Here is a 27,751-nt window from a genome sequence, read left to right as displayed (position 1 = left end):
TAGGCTATGGAAGTGCTTCTAGGCAGCAAAGATGGGGACTGGTCAGAAACTGAGGAATGGGTAAATGCAGCTAAATACAGAGAGGTACATGAAGTAAATATGCTTCAGGGTGCATGCAACCTCAAAGTGGGGTAGCGATTAATCTTTAAGAACAACAATAACCCAAAGCATACAGCCATGGCAATGCTGGAGTGGCTTCTGGACAAGTCTGACTGTCCTTGAATTGCCTAGCCAAATGCCAGAGTTAAACCCCACAGACCTTGGGTGGAGAGACCTGAAGGTGGCAATTTACAGAGGCTTCTCATCCAGTCTATCAGATATTGAAATGATCTGCCAGGGAGAATGAGCAAAACTCCTCAAAACCAAGTGTGCAAGGCTTGCAGAGGTTTACTTTTGAAGACTGAAAGCTGTAATTGCTACCAAGGGGGAATCTGCAAAATATCCAATTAAGTGTGCAAGTACTTATACAAATGATAGATTTCAGTTTTGCATTATTAATAAATTCTCAGACCTTTCTGAAAATTTATCACTATGGATTATTGAGTGTAGATTGATGGGTAAAATGGTAAATTTATCAATTAAAAATTAAATCTGAAACATAATGAAATAACGGGAGTGAAAGGGTCTGAATACTTTCTGAATCCAATATATATTCAACCAAACCTCTTATTCTATCAAAATATCCTCACATGTTTGATTCTTCTGTAAGAATTACACTGTTTATTTTTAGAGGATAGCACATTGGCACAGATGTTAGGGGACTGGAGCTGAATTATTCCACAGTAACAATTTATACGGGTTTGGGCTTTTTTCCTCCGCTTTAATGACAACATTCTTAAATTGTAATATATATCTGTTAGGTAAATTGGAGATCGTAAATCAACCTTTGAGGATGTGTGCATGATACGTGAACTTGGATGATTTGGCATTCCATCTGGATTTAATTTCTGCCTTGCACATGATTCTGGCTGTATACACTCCTGCTCTAAATGATGCTGAACTGGAATAAACTGAATTAGAAAATGAATGGATCTCCTTTAGAAGAAGTTGCATTTCTCAGTACTTGTTGGTTTATCTGAAAATAGTCTTATATTATGAGGTCCTGTTCAGAAAAAAAGGTTGGTTTGTAAATGTATAAATTGGTCCCGATTATATCTGTTCAGATATATGCATTGGTTGAGATACATTAGTCTGTATTAGTCTTTTTTGATATATATGCATATGTATACACATATTGGTTTGAATACATCCATTCAGATATATATGTTGATTAAGGTATATAATATAAGTCAACTTTTTGTTGAAGGAACAATCCATTTTGTTGAGAGAAACCCTGGAGTTCTGTGATTGTTTTGCTATACTCTATAAAATGAAATCCTGTACTTGTTCCACATCAGTACAATTAAGCAACCTGCTGCAGTTGACAGCAGAAGGTGTTCCAACTGAAATTTACCTACATATGCAAGATGCTTATGGTGATGACTGGTTTGAAAAATTGAAAGAATATTACTATGAATTTAGTGAAATTAAGAAAGCTGTCAGGACATTGTTGTGGGAATGCATTCACTTCTACCATAAAACCTTTACAAAACAAAACTACCAGGTGAGACTGTACATACAGTAATTAAAGAGAATATTCTAAATTTTTTTCTGTTAAATTTATCAAAATATTCCCATCAAGTCAAAAGTAATAGAGATGGAGGTATTACTTTTCATTCAACCTTATTATATCCATGTACTTGAACATACTGTAGATCCTCGGGCAGAAGTGTCTTATACACATGATGTTATCAAAGCCACAAGAAGCAATGAACAAAGCTTTGCCCCTAACAACAAATTGCGGCATCATGGCAATAAACTACAAAATGGAAGCATGGTAAAGAAAAATGGTAAACAATCAAGTTTTTTTTTTTTTGTTTTTTTTTTAACCAGAATAAAAATTTTAGAAACTAACACCAGTGTATTCTCGGACATTAAAGATTATCAGTGAACCACAAAATAGTGCCCACTAATGTATAATAAGCACTTATATTTATGTACTAGTTCTGCTACTTGCCCAAGAGAGGTTGAAATGTAAGTAATCAATGTAGATCTCGACATTAACGTTTGCAGTGCAGAACCTTTTAGAATGCATTTTGTGATGCATGTAGTAATAAAATGCATTGGATTTGTCATTCCAAACATTTCTAGTAATGTATTAATACAAATCTTTGTGATATGCCATCTGTTGGAATGACCAATGCAATGCATTTTATTACTAAAAATATTTGTAATGAGACATCTGTTGCAAAGATGTAGCAAATGAACAGACACTTATTCTTTTAGGGTGGATTAAGCAATGCCAGGATGTGCTGAACAGTATCTGTTGATGTGTCATAAAATTGCAAATATAGTTTTAGCTAGTTACACAGCATCTTTTAGTGTATGAAACTATTAGAAAAATGAAAATGAGAAAAACAGACACTTGTAGTTGCAAGTTTAAAAAATACATGGCTTCAGAAAACCTTTTGTGTAGTCTTGCACTAAAGAGTAATCCCAAAACTGAAAGATATTTAATGGAAGGTCCTACAGTACGCATAGAAGGAGAATGTTCCATGTGACAAGTAGTCAGTATTAGATCTTCATCGCTGGAATTGTTAGCTTTTATATTAATGACAGATTCAGGAATCCTAGGTAAACTTGTGAAATTTGAAAATGATCTCAAAATTGAAGTAGGAAATATTGAAAATCAGTATGCAGTGGTTACAAGGGTCTGTGCTATTTTTAACAGTTTTTGCAAAGTCCAAGGATGTGCTTTTATGACTTGTGATGCTCTAGTGTAACAGCATCTGGAGTTATGGTGTGCAGTCCTGGTCAAAAAGCTACATTAAAGACATAGTGGCTCTAGAAACTGAAGAGTGAGTAGCACCAAGGAATATCAGTAGATGTAAAGGATGTTTGATCTAAAAAAGAGTTCCATTGAGATGGAATTAAAGTTTTCAAAAGATTTCACAGGCATCATTTAAAGAACAACATGAAGAAAATCATTTTAATCCAATTTTGAATCTTGAGTATCCTGGTTAAATTTGAGGACTTGTGCATTCAAGATAGAATTGAGGCCTTTGCAGGGCTTGTGGATTTTTTCATATTAAAAGCACACCCAGCCTGCACCACCATTTATGAAATTAAGCAGATATGAATATATTTTTATCAGGAAATTGAGTGATTGATTGATTGGTACCTGACTGAAGTAAGTGCAAATTTCCATATTTCTGCTTATTATGGAAAATCCACAAATCGGGACATATTTCCATGTGCTTCCATGAGTTTTTTTCCTTCTTTAAACATTGTAATGAGTTCTTGAAGATAACAAATTGCACATCAGTACAATGTATATTGAGGTATTTTTATTTAGACTTAATTATTGAGTTTTTCCTTTCCCTCCCATGTTGTGCATTTTTTCCAGGGTAGAAGGGGGTTAGGATCAAGGTTATCAAATTCCAATACACTCTAGAACAGGTGTTTTTGTGTTTAAGTAACAAATGTGGACATGTCCTCCAGCAAAAATGCTACATCTTCAGTGCCTTTAGTTCAGCCCTTCATTGTAAATTTGTGGTTACAGATTTGGTGTGGATGTAATGATTCTCTTGCCTGGTGGTATTGAAAATGAATAAACTTGGCATAGAAATTCAGATATTTAAAACAGTTGCTAAATGTATACTTGGTACATCTGTTTTAATAGACAAAGTCACATTGGGGTTTTGAATATGCATTGATAATTTTTACATTTCTTGTTTTTTTGTCCTATAGAAAATGCTGGGTATAGCTCTGAATTTAGATAATGCCTTTTTGAGAAAAGCGGGGATTGGGTTTTAGCAGATAAACCCATATATTTCAATTTGTTTTCTATTAGGCTGGTATGTTTTTCTGTACATCTTATTACAGACTTGAGGACATTGTGTAGTTTATTCTAACATTGTCCATGATATTCTTGTAGTTTTACCAGCACCACTTTTATGCAAATGTCTCAGCCACTTTGGACATACTGTAGTCACAATAAATGTCTTCATTGTATTTAAATAGCTACTGTTTGTTTTTTGTATTCTGTTGTGTTTTTTCCCATCTGTTGCAAAGTCAATGGAGTATATATATTTTTTCTTGTTTTTACAATGTTTATTTTGAACTGCATTGATTATTTGTTTTGCAAGGATTTCAGTTCCATTTAAATAATTTCAGCTTTTGAATGTCTCTTTAGGTTGTTGCAGTTTGCTATTGTCAATACTGTGCTTAGACATTATACTATCCAAGAAGGTTTAAAAGTTTTCTACCTTTATTTGTGCATTTATTCATTTGATGTTGTAATTAGAAACTAGTCAAATTTGAAAAATGTGTCTGAATAATGCCAACACCCATTTTTTTTTGTCTTGTAGGGCATTGACTTTGCAGCATTTACAGGCCATATGTTCCTTGGGATAGCTTTGGTTCTACTGACATCATTTCCTTTTCTCCGGCTTCTATACTGGAATAAAAAATTATACAATAAAGAACCAAGTGAAATTGTTGGTAGGTTTTCTATATATTATTAAGCTGGTTATTTTACTCTGCCTGTTACCTGAAATACTCTGTATTTCAAAAAAAACACTGAGTTGCTAATCATACTGGAATACAGAATTTTTAAAACTAAATTTTGAGTTGTGAATATGCACAATTACACATGTATTCTTATAACTAACATTTATTGTGCGCTCATTTTTTGGCTGTAAAGCAACTCCCTCCTAATTATGTGCAGTCATAATGTTTCTGCTATTAAAGTGTTGCATTGGCTATGCTTGGAAGAATCCAGATTTTCTTCCTACAACTCCATAGACATAAGGTAAATTGGTGATTCCATATGAATGCTGTGTGGATGTGTGCATGAGTGGGCAATGGACTGGCCTCCTTTCCAGGGTTTCTTTTCATACCCGCCGTGACTCTAAAATGGTAAACTTTATGCTTGAGAATGTATTCATCATGTTTAGGGACCGAGCATCCTGTTGAATGTGTATCAGTCTGTGGCCATGCAATACATTTACATATCATGTCTTGTATTGTAGTTGAATTACTTAAGTTGCCATTCTGTTCATTTTCTGTTCCTAGCTCTAATTTCAGTTGTATTATGGGGTAAATTCTTTGAAAGCCAAATGCATATGTACCATTTTTAATCATCTAGGAAGTGAAGTCACTTGAATATTTCTTTTAGAAATTGAAATACTTGCATGGCCACAATAATGGGGTATCGCACTTTAAACCTATAACATGACGACTGGTGCTCTAACCTGCTCTGCATGTCTATTATACATGAACTATTAGGAGTTCATATGTACTTTTGGTTTGTTTGGTCTCTTTATTTATTTGTATCAACAGTTGTCATTAAACATTTTTTAAATGTTCATTTTAACTTTTTACTCTTCCAAGTGATTATAATCTATTTAGCATTTTTCACCTATCTTTAAGGGTGTAATCTGTATTTGGGTAATTTTATCCAGTTTGCATTTAATGAAAATTCCAAATGAAACTGGGCAATCGATGTATTATTGCATGGGATGTCGTGGTATTCACTCATTTTTTTGTCTGGCTGGTTTATAGCACAGTTCATCCTGCTACATCAGGTTGTAGCCCAAATTCATACATCTTTGGTTATGGACAGACTGTGGTAAGTGTTTGCTTCGTACTGAAGTTGGTTGCTGAAGGATGCTTATTTTTTGCACCTTTAATTTTATTTGTAACATTTCCTCTTAAATGTGCATTTTTGGTTGCCCCTAAGAGGCTACATTTTTTCATTTGCACAAGGGCAAATGCTGAACATATGAGTGAAAGTGGCTGAAAGTGTTTGTACTGTAATTGCTCACACAAGATAGAGACTAGCATTAGGCTTTTAGCTGCTTAAACTAAATAAGGGCATGTGAAAATGAGAAACTGGAATGGAGAGAAATGTAACATTTAAGGAGGTTCGGTAAATCCTTTAAATTGCAGTCAAGCAGAGGAGCATACACAGAGAGATGATAAAGCACATGGGTCAGTGTTCAATGGTTTAATCTGCAAACAAAATGAATATGGATATTAAATTCATCAGTGTAGAGGCAATGTTTGTGCTAGAATGTATGAGAGTATGAAGCTGTTAGCCAGTTTAAAGAGAGATGAATTGATTTGGAGGAGTAGGGAAGCAGGTGAAAGCCTAGAGGTATGTACTTATGCAGCAGGCAATAATACTTGAGTAACAACAAGGATGAGTGAAATTTGTTATTAAAGAAGGTATAGACAGAGTCGGAAGGTGAAAAACTACTATAACAGCAGTGTGTTTAAGTTGTGTTTTTAATTATTTCAATTGTTAAAAAAAAAAAAAAGTGTTTTCAGTAAGTTTTTAATATGAGGCAATACGAAGCTTTACTGACGTTATTTATGTACATGACAGGTTGCTTTCATTAGGCTCCTTCTATGAGAGAGCCAGCATCTGAAATGTAAGGTCAATAAACATGAGGATGTGACTGCTTTGCACTGAAATTGGGAACTGGAGGAACTACAAGATGTCCCTAAATTGTGAACTCCTAAAGTATTTTTTTTTTGGGAAGCTCTAGCTCAGGGAGGTAAAAAAAAAAAAAAAAAAAGAGAAGAGTCATAATTGAATAAAAGTGTAGGGTAAAGCATAAACACAGTCTAAAGACAGGAGTTCTTGGAGAGTTGTGACTCTGGCAGTAGGTCAGATTGCTAGCATCTCGCCTCTAAAACCTCCCCAAAAGAAGAAAATAGTAAAAGTATGAGACTTATTTTGGTGTAGTTTACTCAGATACAGGGAGGCTGTCATAGTTTATTGCCATCCAGGTACACAGGTATGACTTCCAGTTCTGAAGGACACATATTAAATAAGTAGGTGTTAAACTTGGCAAAATAGCTTTCAAGATGGCGTCCTCTGAAATGCTGTTTGTCCAACTTTCGATTCTAGGCAAGACTCCTGTTTTATCTTGGACAGGTTTTTGGGGACACTTATCCCTAAAACAAAACCCCCTTTCAAATGCATATTCTCTTTAATGAGGACCCACAGCTGTGCGACATCCCTCTATTGCTACTCTTGACTGCCAGTTCTTAGCTTGCACCGACTTTGGGGGATATACAGTACACAATTGTAATGCACTTACAGTCAGTACTTCCTTTAGATTTTAGTTAAGTATGACTCTCATTGTAGTCTTTCTATTGAGTGTGTTCTCTATCCCTCCTACCTGATTGGCCTCAGTAGTAAAACTGAGCGAACATGCAGGCCAGAAAGCAGCCTTTAATATATTTTAATCTAAGTATTGTTCAAGTAGAATATGTCCATACATTCCATACAACCTGTTTAGTCTTACCTGGTGGCTCTTTTCTTGCATTGCTTAACTCTAGAATCTCCATCAAAATTTTGTTTCCCTTGATCACCCTATTTTCCCAACATATGCAACGAAATTTGTATGGCCTTATCAACGTGGCAACTGCCCGCTGATAACCACCTTTTTGCAAGTGTGTCAGTTAGCAACATTGAACCTGCACTCACCCATCCCTCATTCACCTAGTCGGTTTGTCCTCCTGAAAGTAACACCCTCTGTTTATCATCACCAGCTCGAATCCCCTCACTTACAGCTCTAGTCTGCGTTGAGGGCTATATTGCAAAGATTTGTAAGGAGATATACAAGTAATGATATATTATTTGAAATGCATACATTTCATGTGTATTCAGCGTCTACAACGATCTGTGTAAATGTACGACAAAACAAGAAATGTTATGTCTTGTAGATATAAAGCAAATTGCTATGTTTATTATATCAAATATAACCATCTGATTAGGAGTTTTCACTTTTTTGACAGTCATGCCATCTACTGGCACACAGACATAAATTGTCATTTAGCATTAACTTTTGCAACAAACAGACTGTTACTCAAAAGACATGTCTCTCTTTTATATAAAAAAAAAATCCAGGGACGAGACGACTTTTTCAGTTTGAAAATGTCAAGTCCCGCAGAAAGAGACTTTGTGCCAGGAGATTTAACCACGCCCATGGTCCACTCGCTTCTAACTCGTGTGAATGCTATTATCAGACACAGTTCCTGTGCTCTCAGCTCCCCAAGCAGGGGCAGAAATAAAAGCCAAAGAGTAGAAGACAAAGTAGAACATCATCCAAAAACGTTGTCACGATGCACATGCAGAGCAGGTTAGAGATTATGAATGTAGTAAAATTTGAAAGACTCAAAAAACTGATAGTAAAGATCACATTAGCGCTAACAAATAAATTATTACTCTGTGAAATAATGGAACAGCAAAATCGAAAGAAACGATATTCACTCATGAGCAGTAATACGTTGCATTGTCATGATGTAATTGCAAACACAGAATCAAAATTTAATGCGATATTGACGAAAGTGTAAAAGCGGAAAGAGATTGAATATATGGGCATAGGTGATATGAAGAAGTATGTAGATATTGTTTGGCTTTAAAGTCGGAGACTTGTAGATTGTCTAATTTGTATTGCCATCAGGGAAATGTAGTGTTTCTTTCGAATGAAGAGGTGTATCTGCAAGAAATAAGATTTGTTATTCGGTGAAAGTGAAATCCACAAACACTAGAGATAAAATATCCACATCTACAATAATCTGTTTGCATCATTCAATCCACAAAACGTAGATTTACATGATTCAGGACCATACGCTATGAGAATCTGTGGTCCTGCAACAATTAAAGCTACTACAATTTGAATTTCAAAGAAAACACAATTCAGTAAAGTTTATGATCACCGAGAAGCGATGCAACAGAGAATTGAAAGAGTTAAAAAATCGGACGTATTAGAAATTCTACAGCCAATAATGGAGACAAATCCATACATCCAAAAGTATCGCACTTTAAACAATGTTTACATGAAAAACAAGTTAAACAATTTTACTTGGATTTCTATATGAATCCGAAAGATCACGCTCGTGTATATATAATAAACCAACATGTGACGAATTGTCAACGATAATAGTTTCGAAAGACGGAGATATCAAAGAAAGAGTTGATATTTGTGTTTATCCAAAAGCACAGCGTGATTCGTCGCAAGCGGCAGATCTGGGAAAATACTAGCATGTAGGGCCCGCACAGGGGTTGGCGAGTGAAGTGAGCAGGGGGCAGAGCCCCCTAGTATTTATTATACCCAGTATGACTGCTTCAATGTGAAATGCACTCAAACTCACGCATGCAAACGTCTTTATTTGGAAATGGTATTTGGACTTCACATTTATGGTAACAATTTCTTTTTATTCGGTTTTAGCATGCCACAGTGGCTTTCAAAAATTTTACACTTGCAATGCCACATGCCTTTTTATACTAATTAACAAAATATTTACATTATTCTTAAATGAACACCAAAGAACTAAAAGACTGGGTGAATTTTGCAGTAGTCAAGAAAGTTGAGTTTTAGTTTAGAAAAGGAAAAAGGTATCATAATAAAAATTTAAACATTGCAGGAAAAGTAATGCTACTTCCTCCTACAACTTTGTAGATAACAATGATTAATATGTGGCTCATAGCTTGTGAAAATTTTATATTTAGAAATAATCAACCCAGAATTCAGAGAACAAAGTAAAGTGAACCATTAGGGTATAATGAACATAATGTAATACATTTCAGTTTTGGAGCAGATGATCCAGCAAATGCTAGTGTGATTGTGACTTCACCTTGCACTTAAAAGTAAGGGAGAACCCATAAAGAGCAGGAAAGAGGCCTGAGGACCTCCAGTACGACGGGCCTACCAACATTTCCCAAATGGGAAAGAAGGGACTTTACTGCCCAATAGAAGGAACGGACAACTGGAAGGCTGCCAAAGAAAAACATGATCCTTTAGTAGCTTTCAAATTATCTTGTAAGCAGGGACACTAGGTGCTGTTAGAGAGAGTTTTAGGCTTGTGTCCATGTAATTTAAAGAAGGGCTTGCAGAAGCTGACCTTGAAAGGAAAAGACCAGACTAAGTCTGAAGTACGGATGAGTATTTGGGGGCAAAGGCTTAATCACAGGTCAGTTTTGTCTGTGAGAAAGAAACAATATGTGAAAGGGGAGAGAGTGCATTAGAGGTGTGCAAGTTGCCAATCTATTTCACCTGGTAGAAAAGAGTTACATTCCTGTGAAAGTGCTTTGATTTTCTTCCTTTGTGTGCTTTATTTTCTGTGTTTAGAGAGAAAAAAAAAAGTTTTGAGTCTCTCAAGACTCCTTGACATTTTTCCAGATGAGATGTAGTACTAGCTTGTCTTATTAAAGTTTATCTTAAATTTTTTAAATTAAAAACAGACTTGTTGATTTTTCAGTATAAGTGAAGGGTTGTGTGAAATTGTATTCTATCCACAGTTTCAAAGCTAGGCTCCAGCAGCAGCATCCCTCAACTGGATTAAATGCATGTGAGAATGTTATGTAGATTTGTGCATTTGGGTGAGAGGTCACGGCAAGAAAATCCACTGGCTGGCAATCTTGAATTATGTGTGATTAGAAGACATACAACTGTCTTTGAAGTGCACTGCAATCAACTCGGAGACAACATGACCTGAGAGAAGCTGAATAAAAGCAGCACTGGTCTGAAATTACCTAAGTGCTTAAAGACAAACTGATTTGGAACTTGATTTGTTCATCATGGCATTACCTGATTATAAACATGATTACTGTGCATTTAAGTTTACAATGTGTAATTTCAAGCTAACAATTTTTTAGTTTGAATGTTATAACTATGTTTAAGTTAAATACTATACATTTAAAGTTGTTAGATTTAGCAGGCAGAATAAAATGTACATCAACAAAATAGTTTTTATTTCATACTTTTTATGAAAGTAGTACACCGTGAACTAGCCTTATCAGAAAATAAAGGAGAAATTCAAAATGTTTGTTTGGGGCTTTTTACCACATTTGCAGGCAATATGCTTCTCTGTTTTACCTAATCCAAACTTCATTCTGTTTCTGCGGTTAAGATTTGTGTAAAAATAGACAGATGCATAAAAGTAGATAAATGCTAAAAAAAAAAAACTGGTTCAATATGAACTTTCACAGTAAAACCAATGATATAAACCTTTAAAGACTCATTCAAAGTTAACTGTTAGAGCATGTTAAATAAAATCTTTGTAACTGTTCTAATATGTATCTGTCATTGCTTCAGTGTTTGTTATATTTCTAAGATGTTAGAAATAAACAATTTATATCCTATATAAAAAAAAAAAAAAAAGTCTATGCGGAAGAGATGTCTGAGATACTAAGACTGTAAACTTCCATTTATAGCATATTAATAGGCAAATCACGCAAACTTAAAATTCTGGTGCACGTTATTTGCTTGTTCATTCTATGCTTTTGAGGTTTACTGTGGAAATCAAGTCTAGTCATCTATCATCTCTTGTGATCACCTCTTTTACTGACCTGACATAGCAATTCAAACTTTTTGTTGAAGAAAATCCCTCAGAATTTGGCATCGCTTACGGTGACATTTTATTATATCGTCATTGTCTATATTGTTCTTTCAAGTAATCCTGTTTATCAGAGCCCACTAAGATGTATTCACCTGTAACACTTTTTTAGATTTGTGTTTGTTGCAATGCTGTTAATGCAATGTGCTGCAAAAACGTTTTTGTGCTATGTGCAAATTAGCGATTGTGTTCATCATAGTAAACCTGAAACCTTGTCTGTGTTTCAGGCAATTTTTACAAAACTACAAAACCACATCAGAAAAGGACCAACATGCAAACTAAATCAGCTCTAAAGACATACCCTTTGCATTTCATAATACAGTGTTTGGATATTTCTGTCAGAAAAGTGAATGGAGAGCCACTTTCAACTATGTTCACTTCCTCAAGTTTATTAATATGAGAATACAATTTAAAACCATACAAGGGGATTCAGCTTTCTGACTATCCGTTGTACTTTGAAAGAAGTTAGCGGACGTGCGACAGTACCATGTGAGAGTCATATAGTTACTGTTACCTTGAATGCTCTTGGTATCTCAAGAGACTCTCTTGCACTTAGTCCTCTTTAAAGATTTCATCATTATTTTCATTTTATTTATCAACAGATTTTTTTTTTCTTTTCAAATCACTTGGAATCCCATTCTGCCTCTAAATTTAGAATGTGTTTTATTTTCTGAAGTGTGGTTTTTCCTTTACAAAGCTATATACTATCTACAGCACAATTAGAACATCTGCAAAACCTTCCTTTTTTTTTTTTTTAAATATTTAGCCATTATCACAATATGCAATCTTCCTATCTGGAGAAAGAATTCATACTCTGTAAAAACTAGATCCTTTTTGGGTGTGTATAATTTACTTGAAACTTGGTAAATATTCGTAAGCAGACACTTACTAATGCATTACCTGTTTTTCTGCAGCTAGTTTTGCCCTAGCTGGATATCCTGCTGTTTATAAATAGAAATATATTGGTTCCTTGGCCTAAATGGCTCCATGATGGCATTTACAGTCTGCTGCCCTATTAATCTTGCTCAATATTTTGTTGATATATTTTTGTGTAAGTACAGTCTCACTCTAAACCCTTGATCTTTCTTCTCTAAAGTATATTTACAGTAGAAGACTGAAACTGTCTGCAGAAATTAATCACATTCTTGTCACTCCCGCACCCTTGTTCCATAGCACCTTGCAATCAACATAAAATTAAAGAATTAAAAAAGGAAAGTGGCAAGGCAGGTGTCTGCCATTTAGCCGTCAGTGTCAGATTCATGAGACATAATCAATAGCAACTTTACTTTTATACCAAATGCAGTTTTTCTCACACTGCTGAACCTGTCTGAAAACTACTTATTGCCTGCTGCATAAGAATTAAGCAGCCTGAATGTTGAATTAGAAGTGTTAAAACACACTTGCAGAATTCTTTGTCTTTTGTTTCATAATGTAATGCACAACATTCCTCAATGATTACAGTATGTGTTTCCTAGAATTAACTATAGGTTGCTGTGTGGATTAAGGCAACAACCAGATGAATCTTGAATTAAAATTTATTGTTGTGTGCACGTCTCATGTGTCTCCTTCAGACTAGTGACAGAATATTAGAAATGAGACAATAGATACATCATCAAACATTAGCAACAATGTCTGTTTATGAACATGCATCAGGTACAGTCATGCAGCTGTCAAATGAGTTGCCCTATTATATGAGGACAAAAACTGCCCAAAAATTAAGGGGTGTGAGCCCTAAGGGTCCTATACTGTTTGACAGAATGGAGGAGAGAGAAAGCACTTGTAGGATGGCTGATGTTTCTAAGATTCTTTGCCTTTCCCATAGCATATACTGTACACCCTGAACAGAGGGCAGACTGGGTGCTGACAATATTCTTGCCTCACCTTCACCACCCTCTGCAATGCTTTATAATCTGCTGACCAGGTGCCATACCAGAATGTAATGATGTCACTGAGCATGGACTCTATCTGTGCTCATCAATTTCTATACCTGTGGACAGCTGAGGTCTGAGAAAAGTCTGAAGGTTTCCAAGTTAAGGTACTCGTAAGCTATGTCTATGTCTATGGCCGAAATGTGCTGTATCCACTTAAGGTTAGCAGAGGAGAAAAATATAAGAAGCAGCAGAGGTTTTAAGCTCTTGATCAACTCCACAGCATACCCCAGTGCAGACTGGGGTGTGGTCTGCCGCCTTCTTCCCAAAGTCTGTGACCAGTTTGTTTGTTTTGCCAGCCTTTAATGATGAATTTCTTCTCCCGGCACTACTTTGTCAAGAAGTCTTATTTCTTTTTTTTTTTTTAAATATAAGCATAAGGTGGCATCTCTGTGGCACAAAATCACTTGTCCATGAAACCTGCTGCTCAGCTTTCATGATTTAAACACATAGCTGTAGAGACTACTTAGGCGTAGCGCTTATTATCCAGGTGCACCAGGATAGTGTGCTGCCTTCTTTAGAAAACTAAATTTGGAGTTTCAAAAACAAGGTAGTTGGCAGTATGAATCTATTCAATATGCATACAGCCATATAAGTGAATTTTAGCCATTTGATGGAGGAGTGTGTCTTGCACTGCTTATCCCCTTTGGGCAAACCAGGCAAGAAGATCCTCCTTTTGCTGGCATATAATGTCAATAATGGTTTTTCTTTATACTTTGCATATAATCCTTTTACTGACTAAGTCATGTGACTAAAACTGCCAACCTACTCCTAGCTCTTTACGTATTTTGTCTGTGTATAATTTTTTTAAACCATATCTATAACCATTTGTTTATTTTGATAGTTGACTAGTTTTACTAGAGGTTGGTGAGTAATTTAAAAAGAAAATACTGTATAGACAAATTCACAACTGAACAGAAAGTAAATGAAGATTGACAGTGTACAAAAATGATTATAGCAGTTGGTTACATTTCCTGTTGCTTGCAGTGGGTTACAACCTCTGATTACTTTTAAAATTTATACATACAATTTGATTTTATGCAGTAGGTGAGAATTAGGTTTGTATTACATTTGTAATTGATTCTTTCTGTTTACTCATAGCACAAGAGATTAAATAATCAATACATGTGTTATACGCTAAATGGCTGTGTCTATAACAAATGAGCCAGGTATTTAACTAACTGTTTTTTTTTTATTCTATTGATCTTTTTTAAGAAAACACAATTAAAATATAAATTACAACATTAAAAAATCTAATTCTATTATACATGTATGTTGTTTGAGCTCTGTTGCTATGCAAGCCAGAAGGTGGGCTCAGTAGAGCTGGATGATTGTTTTGCAACGTTGAAGTAATTCATAGCAGATATGTTCTATGAGTAATCAAATGTCAGTAATACAATGTAAAAGTGCAAATAAACTTTTCCATTCAGTGTACAATTGCAGCCATTCTACTATCTATAAGCCCTTTCTGTCTCATTATTGTTGCATAAGTTGCTAAAGCCATTTGAACTCTTGCTTGGTAAATCTGATTGTAATTAAGAGGTCTGTAAATGCATTAAAGTAATAAGCTCAGAATGGTAGAAACAGCACAACTAGGAGATCACATTTTTGTGTTAGAACTTTCTTATGCCTGTCTGTTTGTAATGTTTTCATTAAAATTATACCTGTGTATGCCTCAGACAATTTAAAAATTTCTGACTTTCATTATATACTAAATTGTGATTTTTAAATAATGAATCTGAGGATTTGTCAGGTTTTAGAACCCACTCACAAAAAATGGTAGACCTGATTCAGTAAGAAAAACTAACAATGCAATTATCATATAAAACCTAAAGCCGATAGGTAGGCCTTATGCAACAAAAAAGGTACAGTGTGGAGTATGGAGAAAGACAAAATCTATTTTAATTATCTGTTTATTTAAAGACTGTAGGCAACTATTGTGCCAAGATTCTATCCACTGTGTTGCTTAAATGTCTTTGAGACAATATCTCTATTATAAAAGGAAATCCTGGAAGGAGACTTTCTGGGAGATAATTTCAACACTCCCGTGAAAGATAATTTCAGGTCCTGCGAGACAAGACTTTTTGCCAAGAGATTTTGACAAGGCCCATCCTCTTCTTAAACATTTGCAACTATGCCCACCATCCAATCACTTCTCATTTGTGTGAATGCCATTGTTAGACACAGTTCCTGCACTCTCAGCTCCAAGCTGGGTTGGAAATAAAAGACAAAAAGTAGAATGTCGTAAAGAGGTTCAAAAACATTGCCGTGATACACATTTAGAGCAGGTTAGAGATTAATAAAGTACTAAAATTCGAAAGTCTCAAAAACCTGATAGTAAAGAGCGCATTAGCGATAACAAACGGAAATTATTACTCGATGAAATATCGGAACAGTGAAGAGATCGAATATATGGACATACTGTAGGTGATATAACAGAAGTATGTAGATATTGTTTGGCATTATACTTTAAGTCAGAGACTTGTAGATCATCTAATTCGTGTTGCCATCAGGGAAAAGTAGTGTTTCCTCCCAATCAAGATTTGTAGTTTGGTGAAAATGAAGTCCATATACACGAGCGGCAGAGATGTGAAATGGCTGTCATGTAGTGCAGGCCGGGGGATTTACAAGCGAAGTGAGTATGTACACACATTTATTTATTTATTTTTAATGTTGAAATAATGGATAAAGGATTTTAATAAATAGTCTTGTGTTTTGTAGTAGACCAAATGTAATGGTGAATTTGGTTTTGCTTTGGGCAATAAAATTGTCCAGTTTAACTTTAATATAAAATTGTTTGCTGATTTTTTTCATGCACAGTTGATGGATTTGAGTTTGTTCATCATTCTCTGCTTAAAAATTACTAAATGCTGGAAAATATCAGGCTGCAGTATTGGTTTCCTTATGCAGCAAATAAATTCTAGTCTAGCAATCATTTAAAATATTTTTTGATTCCTGCATATGAAGACATTTTCAAGAATTAACGTTGATTAAAGCAATCTTTGTTTCTTACCACTGAATATATTATGTAATTTATTATAATTTTTCTCCGATGCCTTTGTACATAGGAGTCATTCACAATATATAAAATATAAAACAATTCCACAGTTTCCATGATAGATGAAAAACTAGAATTCAGAAAGTAAAAAAGTTGGTCAATGATGAATGTGACATTAACAGAAACAGGAAAGCCATGAAGAATGAAAAGCTCAAAAAATCCATTGCACAGTTGTAACATTAGAATGAGGGAAAAGCTTAGTAGACTTAAGGTAATTCTGGACCAGTCTCTTCCTTATTTTCACCTAATCACTAATTTTATCTATCTTGGGTAGAATTCTGGAGGAAGATGTTTTTACTCCATTAAAGCATTTTCTGGATCAAGCAAGTTCTTTAGCGTTTCAATCTGGATTTGGATCATTTTTATAGTAGTGTATCAGCTCTTCTAAGTGACACATGGTTTGCTGTCAGCAGTTGATTCAGGGAAATGTTGTTCTAATTCTGTTGTATCTTTTAACACAGCTGAACACTATCTTCATTGATTGGCTTGAACAAGAGGTTGGCTAAAGGATATAGCACTTGGGAAGTTTTCAGTTTATCTGAAGAGCAAGCACTGTCTTACGTTTGGCAACTCTGTAGATCCTGTTTTTGTGGGGCTTCACAAGAATCCATTTTGGAGCCTGTTCTTTTTCTTTGTACATGTTGATATTTTGTACAATTCAAAGAAACTATAATGTTGCATATCATTGCTTTGCTGATGATAGACAAATTTACCTTCCTTTAAAATCTGGTGAGAAGACTTCCTTTTTTCAATGCCTTAAGGTTATTAATTCTTGGATTGCCGCTATATTTTTCTCCATTTCAATGAATCCAAGATAGAAGTCATTCTATGTGGTCATTCTACATCTACTAATATTGCAAATCTGAAAGCATTGATCACATAGGTTAGGTTTCATGTAAGAAATCTACCATTTGTGTAATTTTCGAATACAGAACTTAAATTTGATAAACGGATAAATGCTTTGGTAAACAGCTGCTTTTTTAAAACTAATTTTTATTATACTATAAACTGCAAAACCTGGTTCATGCTTGTCTCCTCATGCCTCAATACTGTAATTCTCTTTATGTTGGTGTTTGTCGCTCATCATTGTCCCGCCTTTGGTTGGCTCTGAATGCAGCTGCAAGGATTCTGACTAGTCAAAATAAAAAAAAAAAACCCATCATATCTCGCCTGTTTTGGCATCCCTGCACTGGCTTCTAGAAAAGTAGGCTATAGGGTGATTTTTTTTTTTTAAAAAGGTACTGCATGGATATGCTTCTTCATATATTGCTGAGCTCATTTTCCCATATTTACCATACAGGACTCTCAGGTCCTCGGGTTAGTTATTATGTGTTCTGCTGACACTTCAAAAGCTTTTGGTTAACTGTGCTTTTGCACGTGTGGCCCAGAGGCTTTAGAACACTTTGCTGTATACAGTAAGTGCTGCTCCCTTGATTTAATAGTTTTAAAATCTCAATTAAATGCATATTTTTATTTCCTGGCATCATTTAAAGTATGTTACGGTTCCTGTGTGTTAATGTTGTGCATTTCTTTTTAGTTATTTGTCCGTATTTATATTTTTTGTAGCTTTTAGCTTCTGGGAATTTTTTTTATTGAAAATTACTTTGTCTACTTGTGTTAAATAGTTTAGTAGTCATAGTTATGGTAAATGTTCTTTATAAATTGACTTAACTGTTTTACTGTAGATATTCGCTCTTTTTGGGGAGTCAGAGTTCCTTTCATCATGTGACCTTTCCTCTAAATTCCCTTTGTGTATTCATTAGTTACAGCTTACCTAACTTGATCAACATTTTCATAGATACTGTATGCGAGTGTGTGTGTGTGTGTGTGTGTGTGTATATATATATATATATATATATATATATATATATATATATATATATATATATATATATATATAAATATATAATATTTTGTGGATGCCAGCGCCGGACAGAGACACCACCCTATCTTAAACAGCACACGTTTCTTTACAGTTAAAGTCTACAGCACACAGTGCCCCTGCACAAATCACGATTCTTTTCGGTCCTTTACCAAGTCCTTCACCATCTCTCCTCTACTGCTCTCTTCCCAAAGCTTTGTCTTCCTCCTTCCGACTCTGGCTCCGGAATGGAGTGAGACAGCCTCCTTTATAGAGCACCCGGAAGTTCTCCAGGTGTCCCATGATTAACATCCGGCAGCACTTCCGGGTGTGGCAGAAGTGCTGCACCGGAACCTCACTCTTCTGGCAGCACTTCTGGGTGTGGCGGAAGTGCTGCATGTCCAGACTTTGGAGCTGTCCAGGCACCCCCTGGTGGTGGCCACGGACCTCTACTGGGTTGAGCGTCCAAGCTCCTATTCCTTGGCCACGATATAAACCAAGGGTGCTGCCCTCTCATGTCCCCGGGAGAGGTACTCCCGGCAGTATGCCCATTCCCCCGGCCTTCTCCTGGAAAGGGTGTCCCGTCCAGGCAGGATCCCCGGCCGTCTATATATATATATTGGGGGTAATGGCCGGGATGAACGGCCATCCATCTATCACAAAATATATATATAAATATATATATATATATATATATATATATATATATACAGTAATCCCTCGCTATATCGCACTTCGACTTTCGCTGCTTCACTGTATCGCAGATTTTAAATGTAAGCATATCTAAATATATATCACGGATTTTTCGCTGGTTCGCGGATTTCTGCGGACAATGGGTCTTTTAATTTATGGTACATGCTTCCTCAGTTTGTTTGCCCAGTTGATTTCATACAAGTGACGCTATTGGCGGATGGCTTAGAAGCTACCCAATCAGAGCATGTATTACATATTAACTAAAACTCCTCAATGCTATAAGATATGCTTCCCATGCGGTGCTTGATTGTTTGCTCGTCTCTGCCTCTATCTCACCCTCTCTGACATTCTCTGCGCCTGGCGGAGGGGGTGTGAGCAGAGGTGCTGTTTGCACAGAAGCTGTTTGCCTAGTGGATACGGATGCACCTCTAAGAAATGCCAGCCGCTTTATCGCGGTGCTTCCAAAAGCACACGTATTGATTTTTTGATTGTTTGCTTTAATCTCTCTCTCTCTCTCTGACCCTGACGGAGGAGATGTCAGCAGAGGGGCTGTTTGCAAAGAGGCTGTTTGCTTAGAAGATACTGATGATCCTCTAAAAATGCTGCTTAAACTTAAAATCACACGTATTGATTTTTTGATTGTTTGCTTTTCTTTGCGAGTGCTCTCGCTCTCTCTCTCTGAAATTCTCTGCATTCTTTTAATTGTGAGAAGGAACTGTCATCTCTGTCTTGTCATGGAGCACAGTTTAAACTTTTGACTAAAGGGTGTTATTTCATGTCTAGAGGGCACTAATAATGTTAACAGTGTGGGAGAGTTTAGGGCTTAAAATATATTAAAATAACTATCCAAACATATGGTTTCTACTTCGTGGATTTTCATCTATTGCGGGGGGTTTTGGAACACAACCCCCGCGATCGAGGAGGGATTACTGTAATGCAAGATATGGCGGCAATTCCCCCCAGCCAATACCCACTGGCCGCCAGATTGAGCCCTCTTTGTAGCATAGAGGTGCCCCGAATGCCAGCAGAGAATTATGGACAGTGGAATTATAATGTACAGCCCTGCTGGATACCAAGGGAGCCACCAGGAGTCGCTGCAGGGAGGCCCAGGGATTTCTATTTCCCATATAGCCCAGAAGCATTTCCAAGTCACGGGAACGAAAAAAATGATATACTTCCGGGCTGAAGAAAAAGAAGTTTTTACCTGACCTGGAAGTGCTGGATAATCACATGGACTGAGGGCTCAGAAGCACTTCCGGGTCGTGGACTATAAAGGACTGTGGGAGATCCCAGATGGATAAGCTGAGTTCGGAGGCAGGGTGGCTAAGCGTCTGGGAGTGGAGGATTGGATTATTTGAGTATTTGAGAGTGGAGGGTACTTTGTGCACTTATTTGTTATTATAATAAATATTATTATTGGACTTTTACCCTTGTCTGACGAGTGGTCTCAAGGGGTCAAGAAAGCCCTAAGAGAGAGAGAGAGAGAGAGAGAGAGAGAGAGAGAGAGAGAGAGAGAGAGAGAGAGAGAGAGAGAGAGAGAGAGAGAGAGAGAGAGAGAAAAAACTGCCTACAGTTTTGGTTAAAGCCTGCCTCCCCTCTCTAGTCCCTCTTATTTCTGCCATCATTGACTCTTCTCTTACTACTGGTATTATTCCCTCATCTTTCAAAACTGCTGCTATAACCTCAATATTAAAAAAAACCTGGTTGTGATCCTACTAATTTCAATAATTTTCGCCCCATTTCTAACTTGCCCTTTATCTCCAAAATTCTTAAAAAAATAGTAGCTATCCAACTTCACACCTACTTGTCTCACAATAATCTATATGAGAAGTTCCAGTCTGGTTTTCGCCCCCTTCATAGTACAGAAACAGCACTTGTTAAAATTACTAATGACCTCCTTATGGCTGCTGATTCTGGTCTAATCACTATTCTCATCCTTCTTGATCTGAGTGCGGCCTTTGATACTATTTGTCATACCACTCTCCTTAATAGATTATCTTTGATTGGCATTACTCACACTCCACTAGATTGGTTAAGATCTTACCTTTCAGGCCGCACTCAATTCATACAGCTTAAAACTTTCACGTCCCAACCCACCGCTGTTACTTCTGGTGTGCCACAAGGCTCTGTCCTGGGGCCTCTTCTTTTTATTACTTACCTTATTCCCCTTGGCAATATTTTTCGCAAATATAACATTAATTTTCACTGTTATGCTGATGACACCCAGCTCTACCTTGCTGGTAAACCCACCTCCTCTTTTCCACCACCCTCACTTATTGACTGCATTTCTGAAATTAAATCCTGGTTCTCTTCAAATTTTCTTAAATTAAACAGTGACAAAACTGAGGTTCTCCTCATTGGTTCAAAATCATCATTATCCAAAATCAATAATCTTTCTTTTATTATTGATAACTCTGTTGTTTCCCCATCATCTCAGGTCAAGAGTCTGGGTGTCATCCTCGACAGTACTCTCTTTCCAATGTCACATTAATAACATCACCCGGTCTGCTTACTTCCACTTACGTAATATTAATCGCATTCGTCCCTCCCTCACTCCTCATACTACTGCCATTCTTGTTCATAGTCTTGTCACTTCTCGGCTGGACTACTGCAATTCACTCCTCTTTAGTCTCCCTAATAAATCTCTTCACAAGCTTCAGTTAGTCCAGAATTCTGCAGCACGTATCATCACTGGAATCCCATCTTTTCACCATATTACTCCGGTCTTGCAGCAGCTTCACTGGCTCCCGATCAAGTTTCGTATTGATTTTAAGATTCTGCTACTAACTTTTAAGGCCATCCATAACCTCGCACCTCCATATCTGTCTGACCTTCTACATGTTGCCATTCCATCCCGTAACCTTAGATCCTCTTCCTCCACCCATCTGACCGTTCCTCCCTCCTGTCTAACCACCATGGGGAGCAGAGCTTTCAGCTGTTCTGCTCCCAAGCACTGGAACTCATTACCTGCGGATCTCCGAAATATCAAATCATATTCATCTTTCAAATGTAAACTTAAAACACATTTGTTTAAAATGGCTTTTTATTCTTCCTCCTAATTATAGTGGTTTTGTTTGGTTTTAATTTTTAGATTTTCTAATGTTTTGTTTATAATTGTGTTTTGTATTTATTTATTTATTGTTTGTTCGGTGTCCTTGAGTTCTCTGAAAGGCGCCTTGTATAAAAATGTATTATTTTTCTTCTTCCTCCCAACTCCGTCTCAGCTTCTTGAGGGAGGCGGGCCCTTTTATAATGACCCGAATAGGCTCCAGGTGTTTCGCTTAATGTCACTTCCTGGTGTGGCAGAAGCATTCCGGGTGACTTTGGAATTTCTTCCGGCAGCACTTCCTGGTGTGGCAGAAGTGCCGCCATGCAAGGTTCCAAGCATGTCCTGGCGCCCCCTGGCGGTCTCCAGGGAAAATATTGTCCCATTTCCGGTCCCCTACTTTTTCCAGCATCCCGGCGGGGACATATCCCTGGGAATCTATGACAGCTTATATATGCCTCAAAAGGTAATTTCACAGTGTCTACATGCATTCTTTACTTGTAGGAAAACCTGCCTTTAACTTGTTCTCTATAGCAATGCTGTGCTCCATAACAAAAGGCTGGAGTAACTCTTTTACTCCAAATGGGAAATCTACTTCAGGCTCATAAGAGTGTAGGACTAAAGTTGGTCATGAGTGCCACTAGATAATACAACTAGCTGTTAAGTGATACTCTGGTAGAATACCATGACAAATTTGTAGGACATGAGGCAGACCTCTCTAGTACAGCATGAGATGGATATGGCCAATGATTTCTCACCCCCATTTAAAATAGCACCACAACAGCATGTGTTCGCTTGCCAGGCACCTGCTATTAAGGACTACTTGCTGTTGTATCATCTGCTATTCATGCCTAAACTATTCCTAAGCTTTGGTCCCTCAAAAACAACTAGGTAATGCTTGGACAATGATACAAGACTAAAGTAGTCCACACATGCTGGGCAAAGGACTGGTACTTGCCTTTCCCCATCTACTGTTGGGATATGTTCTGGTCCCTTTATGGTCTCATATTGGACATACTGACTTTTGTTAAGGACATTCTTTACAGATAAACACTTGTAAACCATCTTTGTAGGGAGTATTATTAGAATGAGTTGCCCCTTTTTTGTCTGTCACCAGGATTAGTTCAATTACGGGGTGTGTAATTTGCAACTTTTTTGGAGTAAATTAAGTTGAAGTGCTTTATTGTTTGGAAGTCTCCGTTCAAATGGATATAGATTTTTAGCATAGAACTTTCATCAGACTATTATATGAAGTATTAATTTTACTGCTATAATAGATCAGAAATAAACTGATGCACAGATGAAAATACAAATGTCTAATACTTTTGAAACTTGGTCATTTTATAGTACATCTCACATGATTAGAAAGTATTCTTTTTTTCTAAAGCTGTATGACTATAGACTTTTCCTTTCAGATGGAAAGATTGTAGTCTTGTTGAATAGCCCACATCTTTATTTTAAAGTTAAACCCATGAAAAAAACAGTACAAGTTGTTTGTTGTGTTGCAATTGTCATGCTGCTTTTTACCTTCTGTGTATGTTGACAAACACAGGGGTTGATTTTATTCATTCTTTATCTGCCCCCAAAGGAAACTTAAAATATTGATTAATGCAGACTACTGTGCAGTAATGCCAAACTTAACATGATCGTGACATTTGTCAGCATCCTGGAAGTCATCTATTTTTTTTTTTTTTCTTTCTAGAATACTCCCCTCTCCCATTAGGCTTTTGCATGACATCTGTAACTAATTTGACATGCATTATGCTTTATAAAGGCAAATATGCTGTACATTTTTACTTAACAGTTCTACAAACAGATTCCTAGCCTTCATTCAAAACCTAGGGTGTATTACTCATACATTTTGTGATTGGGCTACAGGTTGGCAATTATTTTATTTTAATCATCTTGTGCTGTATAACCTCCATTTGATTTTTCTACTGCTATAGTGTATATGCATCATTGGTCTATTGAAATGCTTGCTGTCTTACCTAGTGCCAAGCTGTGCAGTCTGTAACACAGCATGCCTCTATGTGTAAATCAGGAAATGCTGCAGAGGGCTTTCTGTACAATACAAGGAAGGAGAAATAATTAAAGACAACAATCCTCATGCTGAGTTTGTAATTTGTCAAGTAACAGTATTAGACTAGGGAACACCTGGCCTTATTAATAGTGCAGTGCTGATGCTGAATGAATGGAAATGCTGTCCATATTACGTGACTGACAATATCTCCTCCTTTCTGTTTTCAAATGTAAAATATAATTAAGATTGATTGTTTTTGTGCCTGTTGCTAATAAAACTTGGAAACTAAGAACAATCTCACTTTTTATTTTCTACTATGCCATATTCAGTACTTATGCATGTGTGTGCATAATATTTAGTTTTGCAGTAATTTGAAGTTTTAGATTTCTGAATGCTTTTTTACCCATTAATCAGTCTTTCAAACAAATCAATTGTTTATAGTGCATAACATAACTAAATATGATTTGACCTGTGTTAATGCCACAACTGAGAGCATTTCTATGAATTTATTGGAAGCTGGCAAACCCTTATTATTGCAGAAAATTTTTTTTCTTTATGTTCCATAAATCAATGTCACTCTGTCTTGTCTCTTTCTCTCTCCTCTTGTCAAAGAACTCAAACATGAGATTCATGTCTGGAGATTAACTGCACAGCGTATTAACCCTGCTAGCCGAGAAGAAACTGCTGTAAAATGTCTCTTGATGCAGAAGGTGCTTACTTTGGAAAGCCTGTTACGTAAAAAGTTACAAACTTTTCAACGGTAATTATTATTTCAGCCTTGTATTTTGAAGTAATGGACTTAAATAGTTGTTTTTGTTGACTGAAATACTGCATAAGAGCCCATGAATATACACGTGATTATACACTTACTAAGCCAATTATTTGACTATACAAATACTGGGTAAGACCTCCTTTTGCTCTCTAAACAGCCATAGTTATTTATGACATAGATTCCACGAGATACTAGAAACATTCCCTTGAGATTCTGGTCCACATTGACATAATTTCATCTCACATTTTTTGGCATATTTGTCAGCTGCACATTCATGCTATGAATTTCTTGTTCTACCACATCCCAAAAATGTACAGGTCCAGTAAGTGAGAAGGCCACTGAAGAACATTTAACTCATTGTCATGTTCAAGAAACCAGTTTGAGACTTTTGTTTTGTGATATGCTGTAGGTATCCATTAGAAGATGGGTAAATTGTTCCCATGAAAGGGCATATTAAAACAATACTCAAATAGCCTGTGGCGTTTTGATGATTGATGTGTATTATCCACCCCAAAGTACACCAAAATAACATTCCGCATACCATTACACCACCACCCAGCCTGAACCAACGTTGAATCAGTCTGGTCATTCTCCTCTGACTGACTTTCCTCATTTAGTAAGGCATTTCCATCCATAGAATTGCTGCTCACTGGATGTTTTGTGTGTTTCACACCATTCTGAGCAAACTATAGAGAATGTTGTATGAAAATCCCAGGATATCAGCAGTTGCAGTAATATTCAAACCAGTCCATCTGGCACCAATAGTTGCCACAGTCAAAATTGCAGAGGTCATATTTTTTTTTACCCATTCTGGTGTTTGATGTAAACATTAACCAAATCTCCTGTTCTGTTTCCAAATATATCTATGAATTGTGCTGCTACCACATAATTCACTGATTGGAGAATTGCATGGATAGGCAGATGCTCCTAATAATTTGCTCAGTGATGGCAAATATAATATTGTGTTACCACTCTCTGCAACCAACAATAATAGTTTCACCCATAAGCAATGGGACAATTGACACAAAAGCCACAGGTATTCTGTAAAGCAGAATTCCAAAATCAGAGCAAGGAAGTAATTTATAGGTTCATATTAATGGTTCATATCTTGGGACAGTAATAGAAGCAGCATAAGTCTCCATATTCTGACTCTTACCATGCAATGTGTGATTCTCCATGGTGAATGAGGGTAAAATAGGTGTTACATTGTTGAATCTCATGGAGTCTCGAACGAGGCACATTACCTGAATTGTGAGGGAGCGTCAGTAATGGCACTACGGCCACGTGGCGTGTTTCCACGAGGGTGATTTTGGCTCGTAAGATCCTCATTGTTGGGAGCCCGAGTGGCTGGACCAGGCCAAAGGGTCGCCCATGTAACACCTGGCTGCGGCAGATAGAGGGTCATTTCTGAAGGGTAGGACTGGACCGCTGGTCTGCCTGGGGGGTTGCCAACCGGCATTCTGAGCTGTTTTGACATGTGGTGGATGCGGCAACACACTGTACCAGTGCATGCTCCCCAACTTGACTTGACTTGATTGTTGAATGAACTTTCTTTGGTACTATGGAATATACAAGAAATTAGCTGTCGAATTAGCTTCTGACCAGCATCCTATCGAACAGGCACTTTTCATGAGACACAAGCATTGAGTCATTTTAGATTTGCACATACAGTATCTATGTTATCATTCTGCAACCTGGCACAGACCAGCACTGCAGCTCTGGTTAAGAGCACAACTCAAGTATAAAGAAATGTTCTGCTGCAGTATGACTGACTGCGGTTGGTTATTGTGTCTTCAGATTGATTTCTTCTATCCATTATTACTCTTCAGTACCACTAAGACTGAAGCCAGTTCTAACTGGCACGTAGGAACTCTGTTTATACTTTCTTTGAAAGTCTCTGCCCTCTTTTTCTAATTCTTCCAAGAACTTTCAAAGGCTGAACTCTTATTCTTTACTGGATGCTTCTCAAGCACACAGCTTTATCTCATCTGTTAACCACTCACTCATAGATTCCTCTGCCTGTGAGAACTGTCTACAGACTGTTACAATGCCTTTTTGCAACTCCAAAGATAGGTGCCAAGTGACTAGTAACAAAATATCATGCATTTAAAAAGCATTTTCTTGGCACCCCACACATGTCTGACATTAAACCTTTCACAGTATTCAACGGAATAAATGAGAGGGTCCTAAATTCTCCCTGGACCCCTGCCTTTACTTTCAGTTCAACCCTTATTTACAACAAGCACAATTTTTGCACTACTGTTGTGATAGTTATTCAAGTAATAAAAAACATCAAGATCTAATTATGGCCACTCCTATTTGCTCATTTATCACGGCAATTTTCATGGAATTTACGCCATTGCTTTTGGGTACGAACGTTATCACACTGTGAAGATATGCACATACACACACACACAAATTAGAACACTAGTAATATTGCATTTTTATGATTTAATTTCAGCCAAATTTCACAAGAGGATAAAAACTGGGAAACTAATATTCAGGAATTACAAAAAAAGGTAAGTATGTAGATTTAATGTTGCTAAGGACCTTTGTAGCCAAAGGTTTATTAAAGTTTATATTTTAATCAATTATCACTGAACTATTTCAAGCTTGAAAAATAAGTTTCTAGTTAATAAAATCTAGCTTATTTTTAGTCATCTGACTGTTGATCTAAAACGATTATATTTTACGAAACTTTAGAACCATTCTGCTTTGATAAACTTGCATACAAGTAAAGATTTAAAAGGAAACACGTAAAAGAAACCTAGTCAAGACACTGTTTATTCTGTGAATTAAACAAAGTCTTAATGAAAACACAAAACAAAACAGAATTTCTATTGTTTTGGTCAAACTATTAACTTTGTTTTTTTGTTTTTTTCCTGCTCCCAAAACAGCATAGAATATTTGACAAAATTC

General features: G+C 36.5%; 1 protein-coding gene across 2 annotated transcripts in view; it reads left to right on the top strand.

Moving 5' to 3' along the window:
• Nucleotides 1-27,751, top strand: part of oca2 (oculocutaneous albinism II) — a 313,977-nt gene that overhangs the window by 142,042 nt on the left and 144,184 nt on the right. For both annotated transcript variants that reach the window (XM_039744702.1, XM_039744701.1), the window contains exons 15-18: nt 4,410-4,542; nt 24,673-24,820; nt 27,294-27,351; nt 27,730-27,751. The exon at nt 27,730-27,751 is cut by the window's right edge and continues 87 nt beyond it. In XM_039744702.1, the coding sequence (XP_039600636.1) occupies nt 4,410-4,542; nt 24,673-24,820; nt 27,294-27,351; nt 27,730-27,751 (361 nt within the window). The remainder of the gene's footprint in view (nt 1-4,409; nt 4,543-24,672; nt 24,821-27,293; nt 27,352-27,729) is intronic.

Source organism: Polypterus senegalus, chromosome 2 (genome assembly GCF_016835505.1).
Source record: "Polypterus senegalus isolate Bchr_013 chromosome 2, ASM1683550v1, whole genome shotgun sequence".
Lineage (NCBI taxonomy): Eukaryota > Metazoa > Chordata > Cladistia > Polypteriformes > Polypteridae > Polypterus > Polypterus senegalus.
The sequence above is the reverse complement of the archived record's forward strand: the minus strand, read 5'-3'. Positions and strand labels throughout refer to the sequence as shown.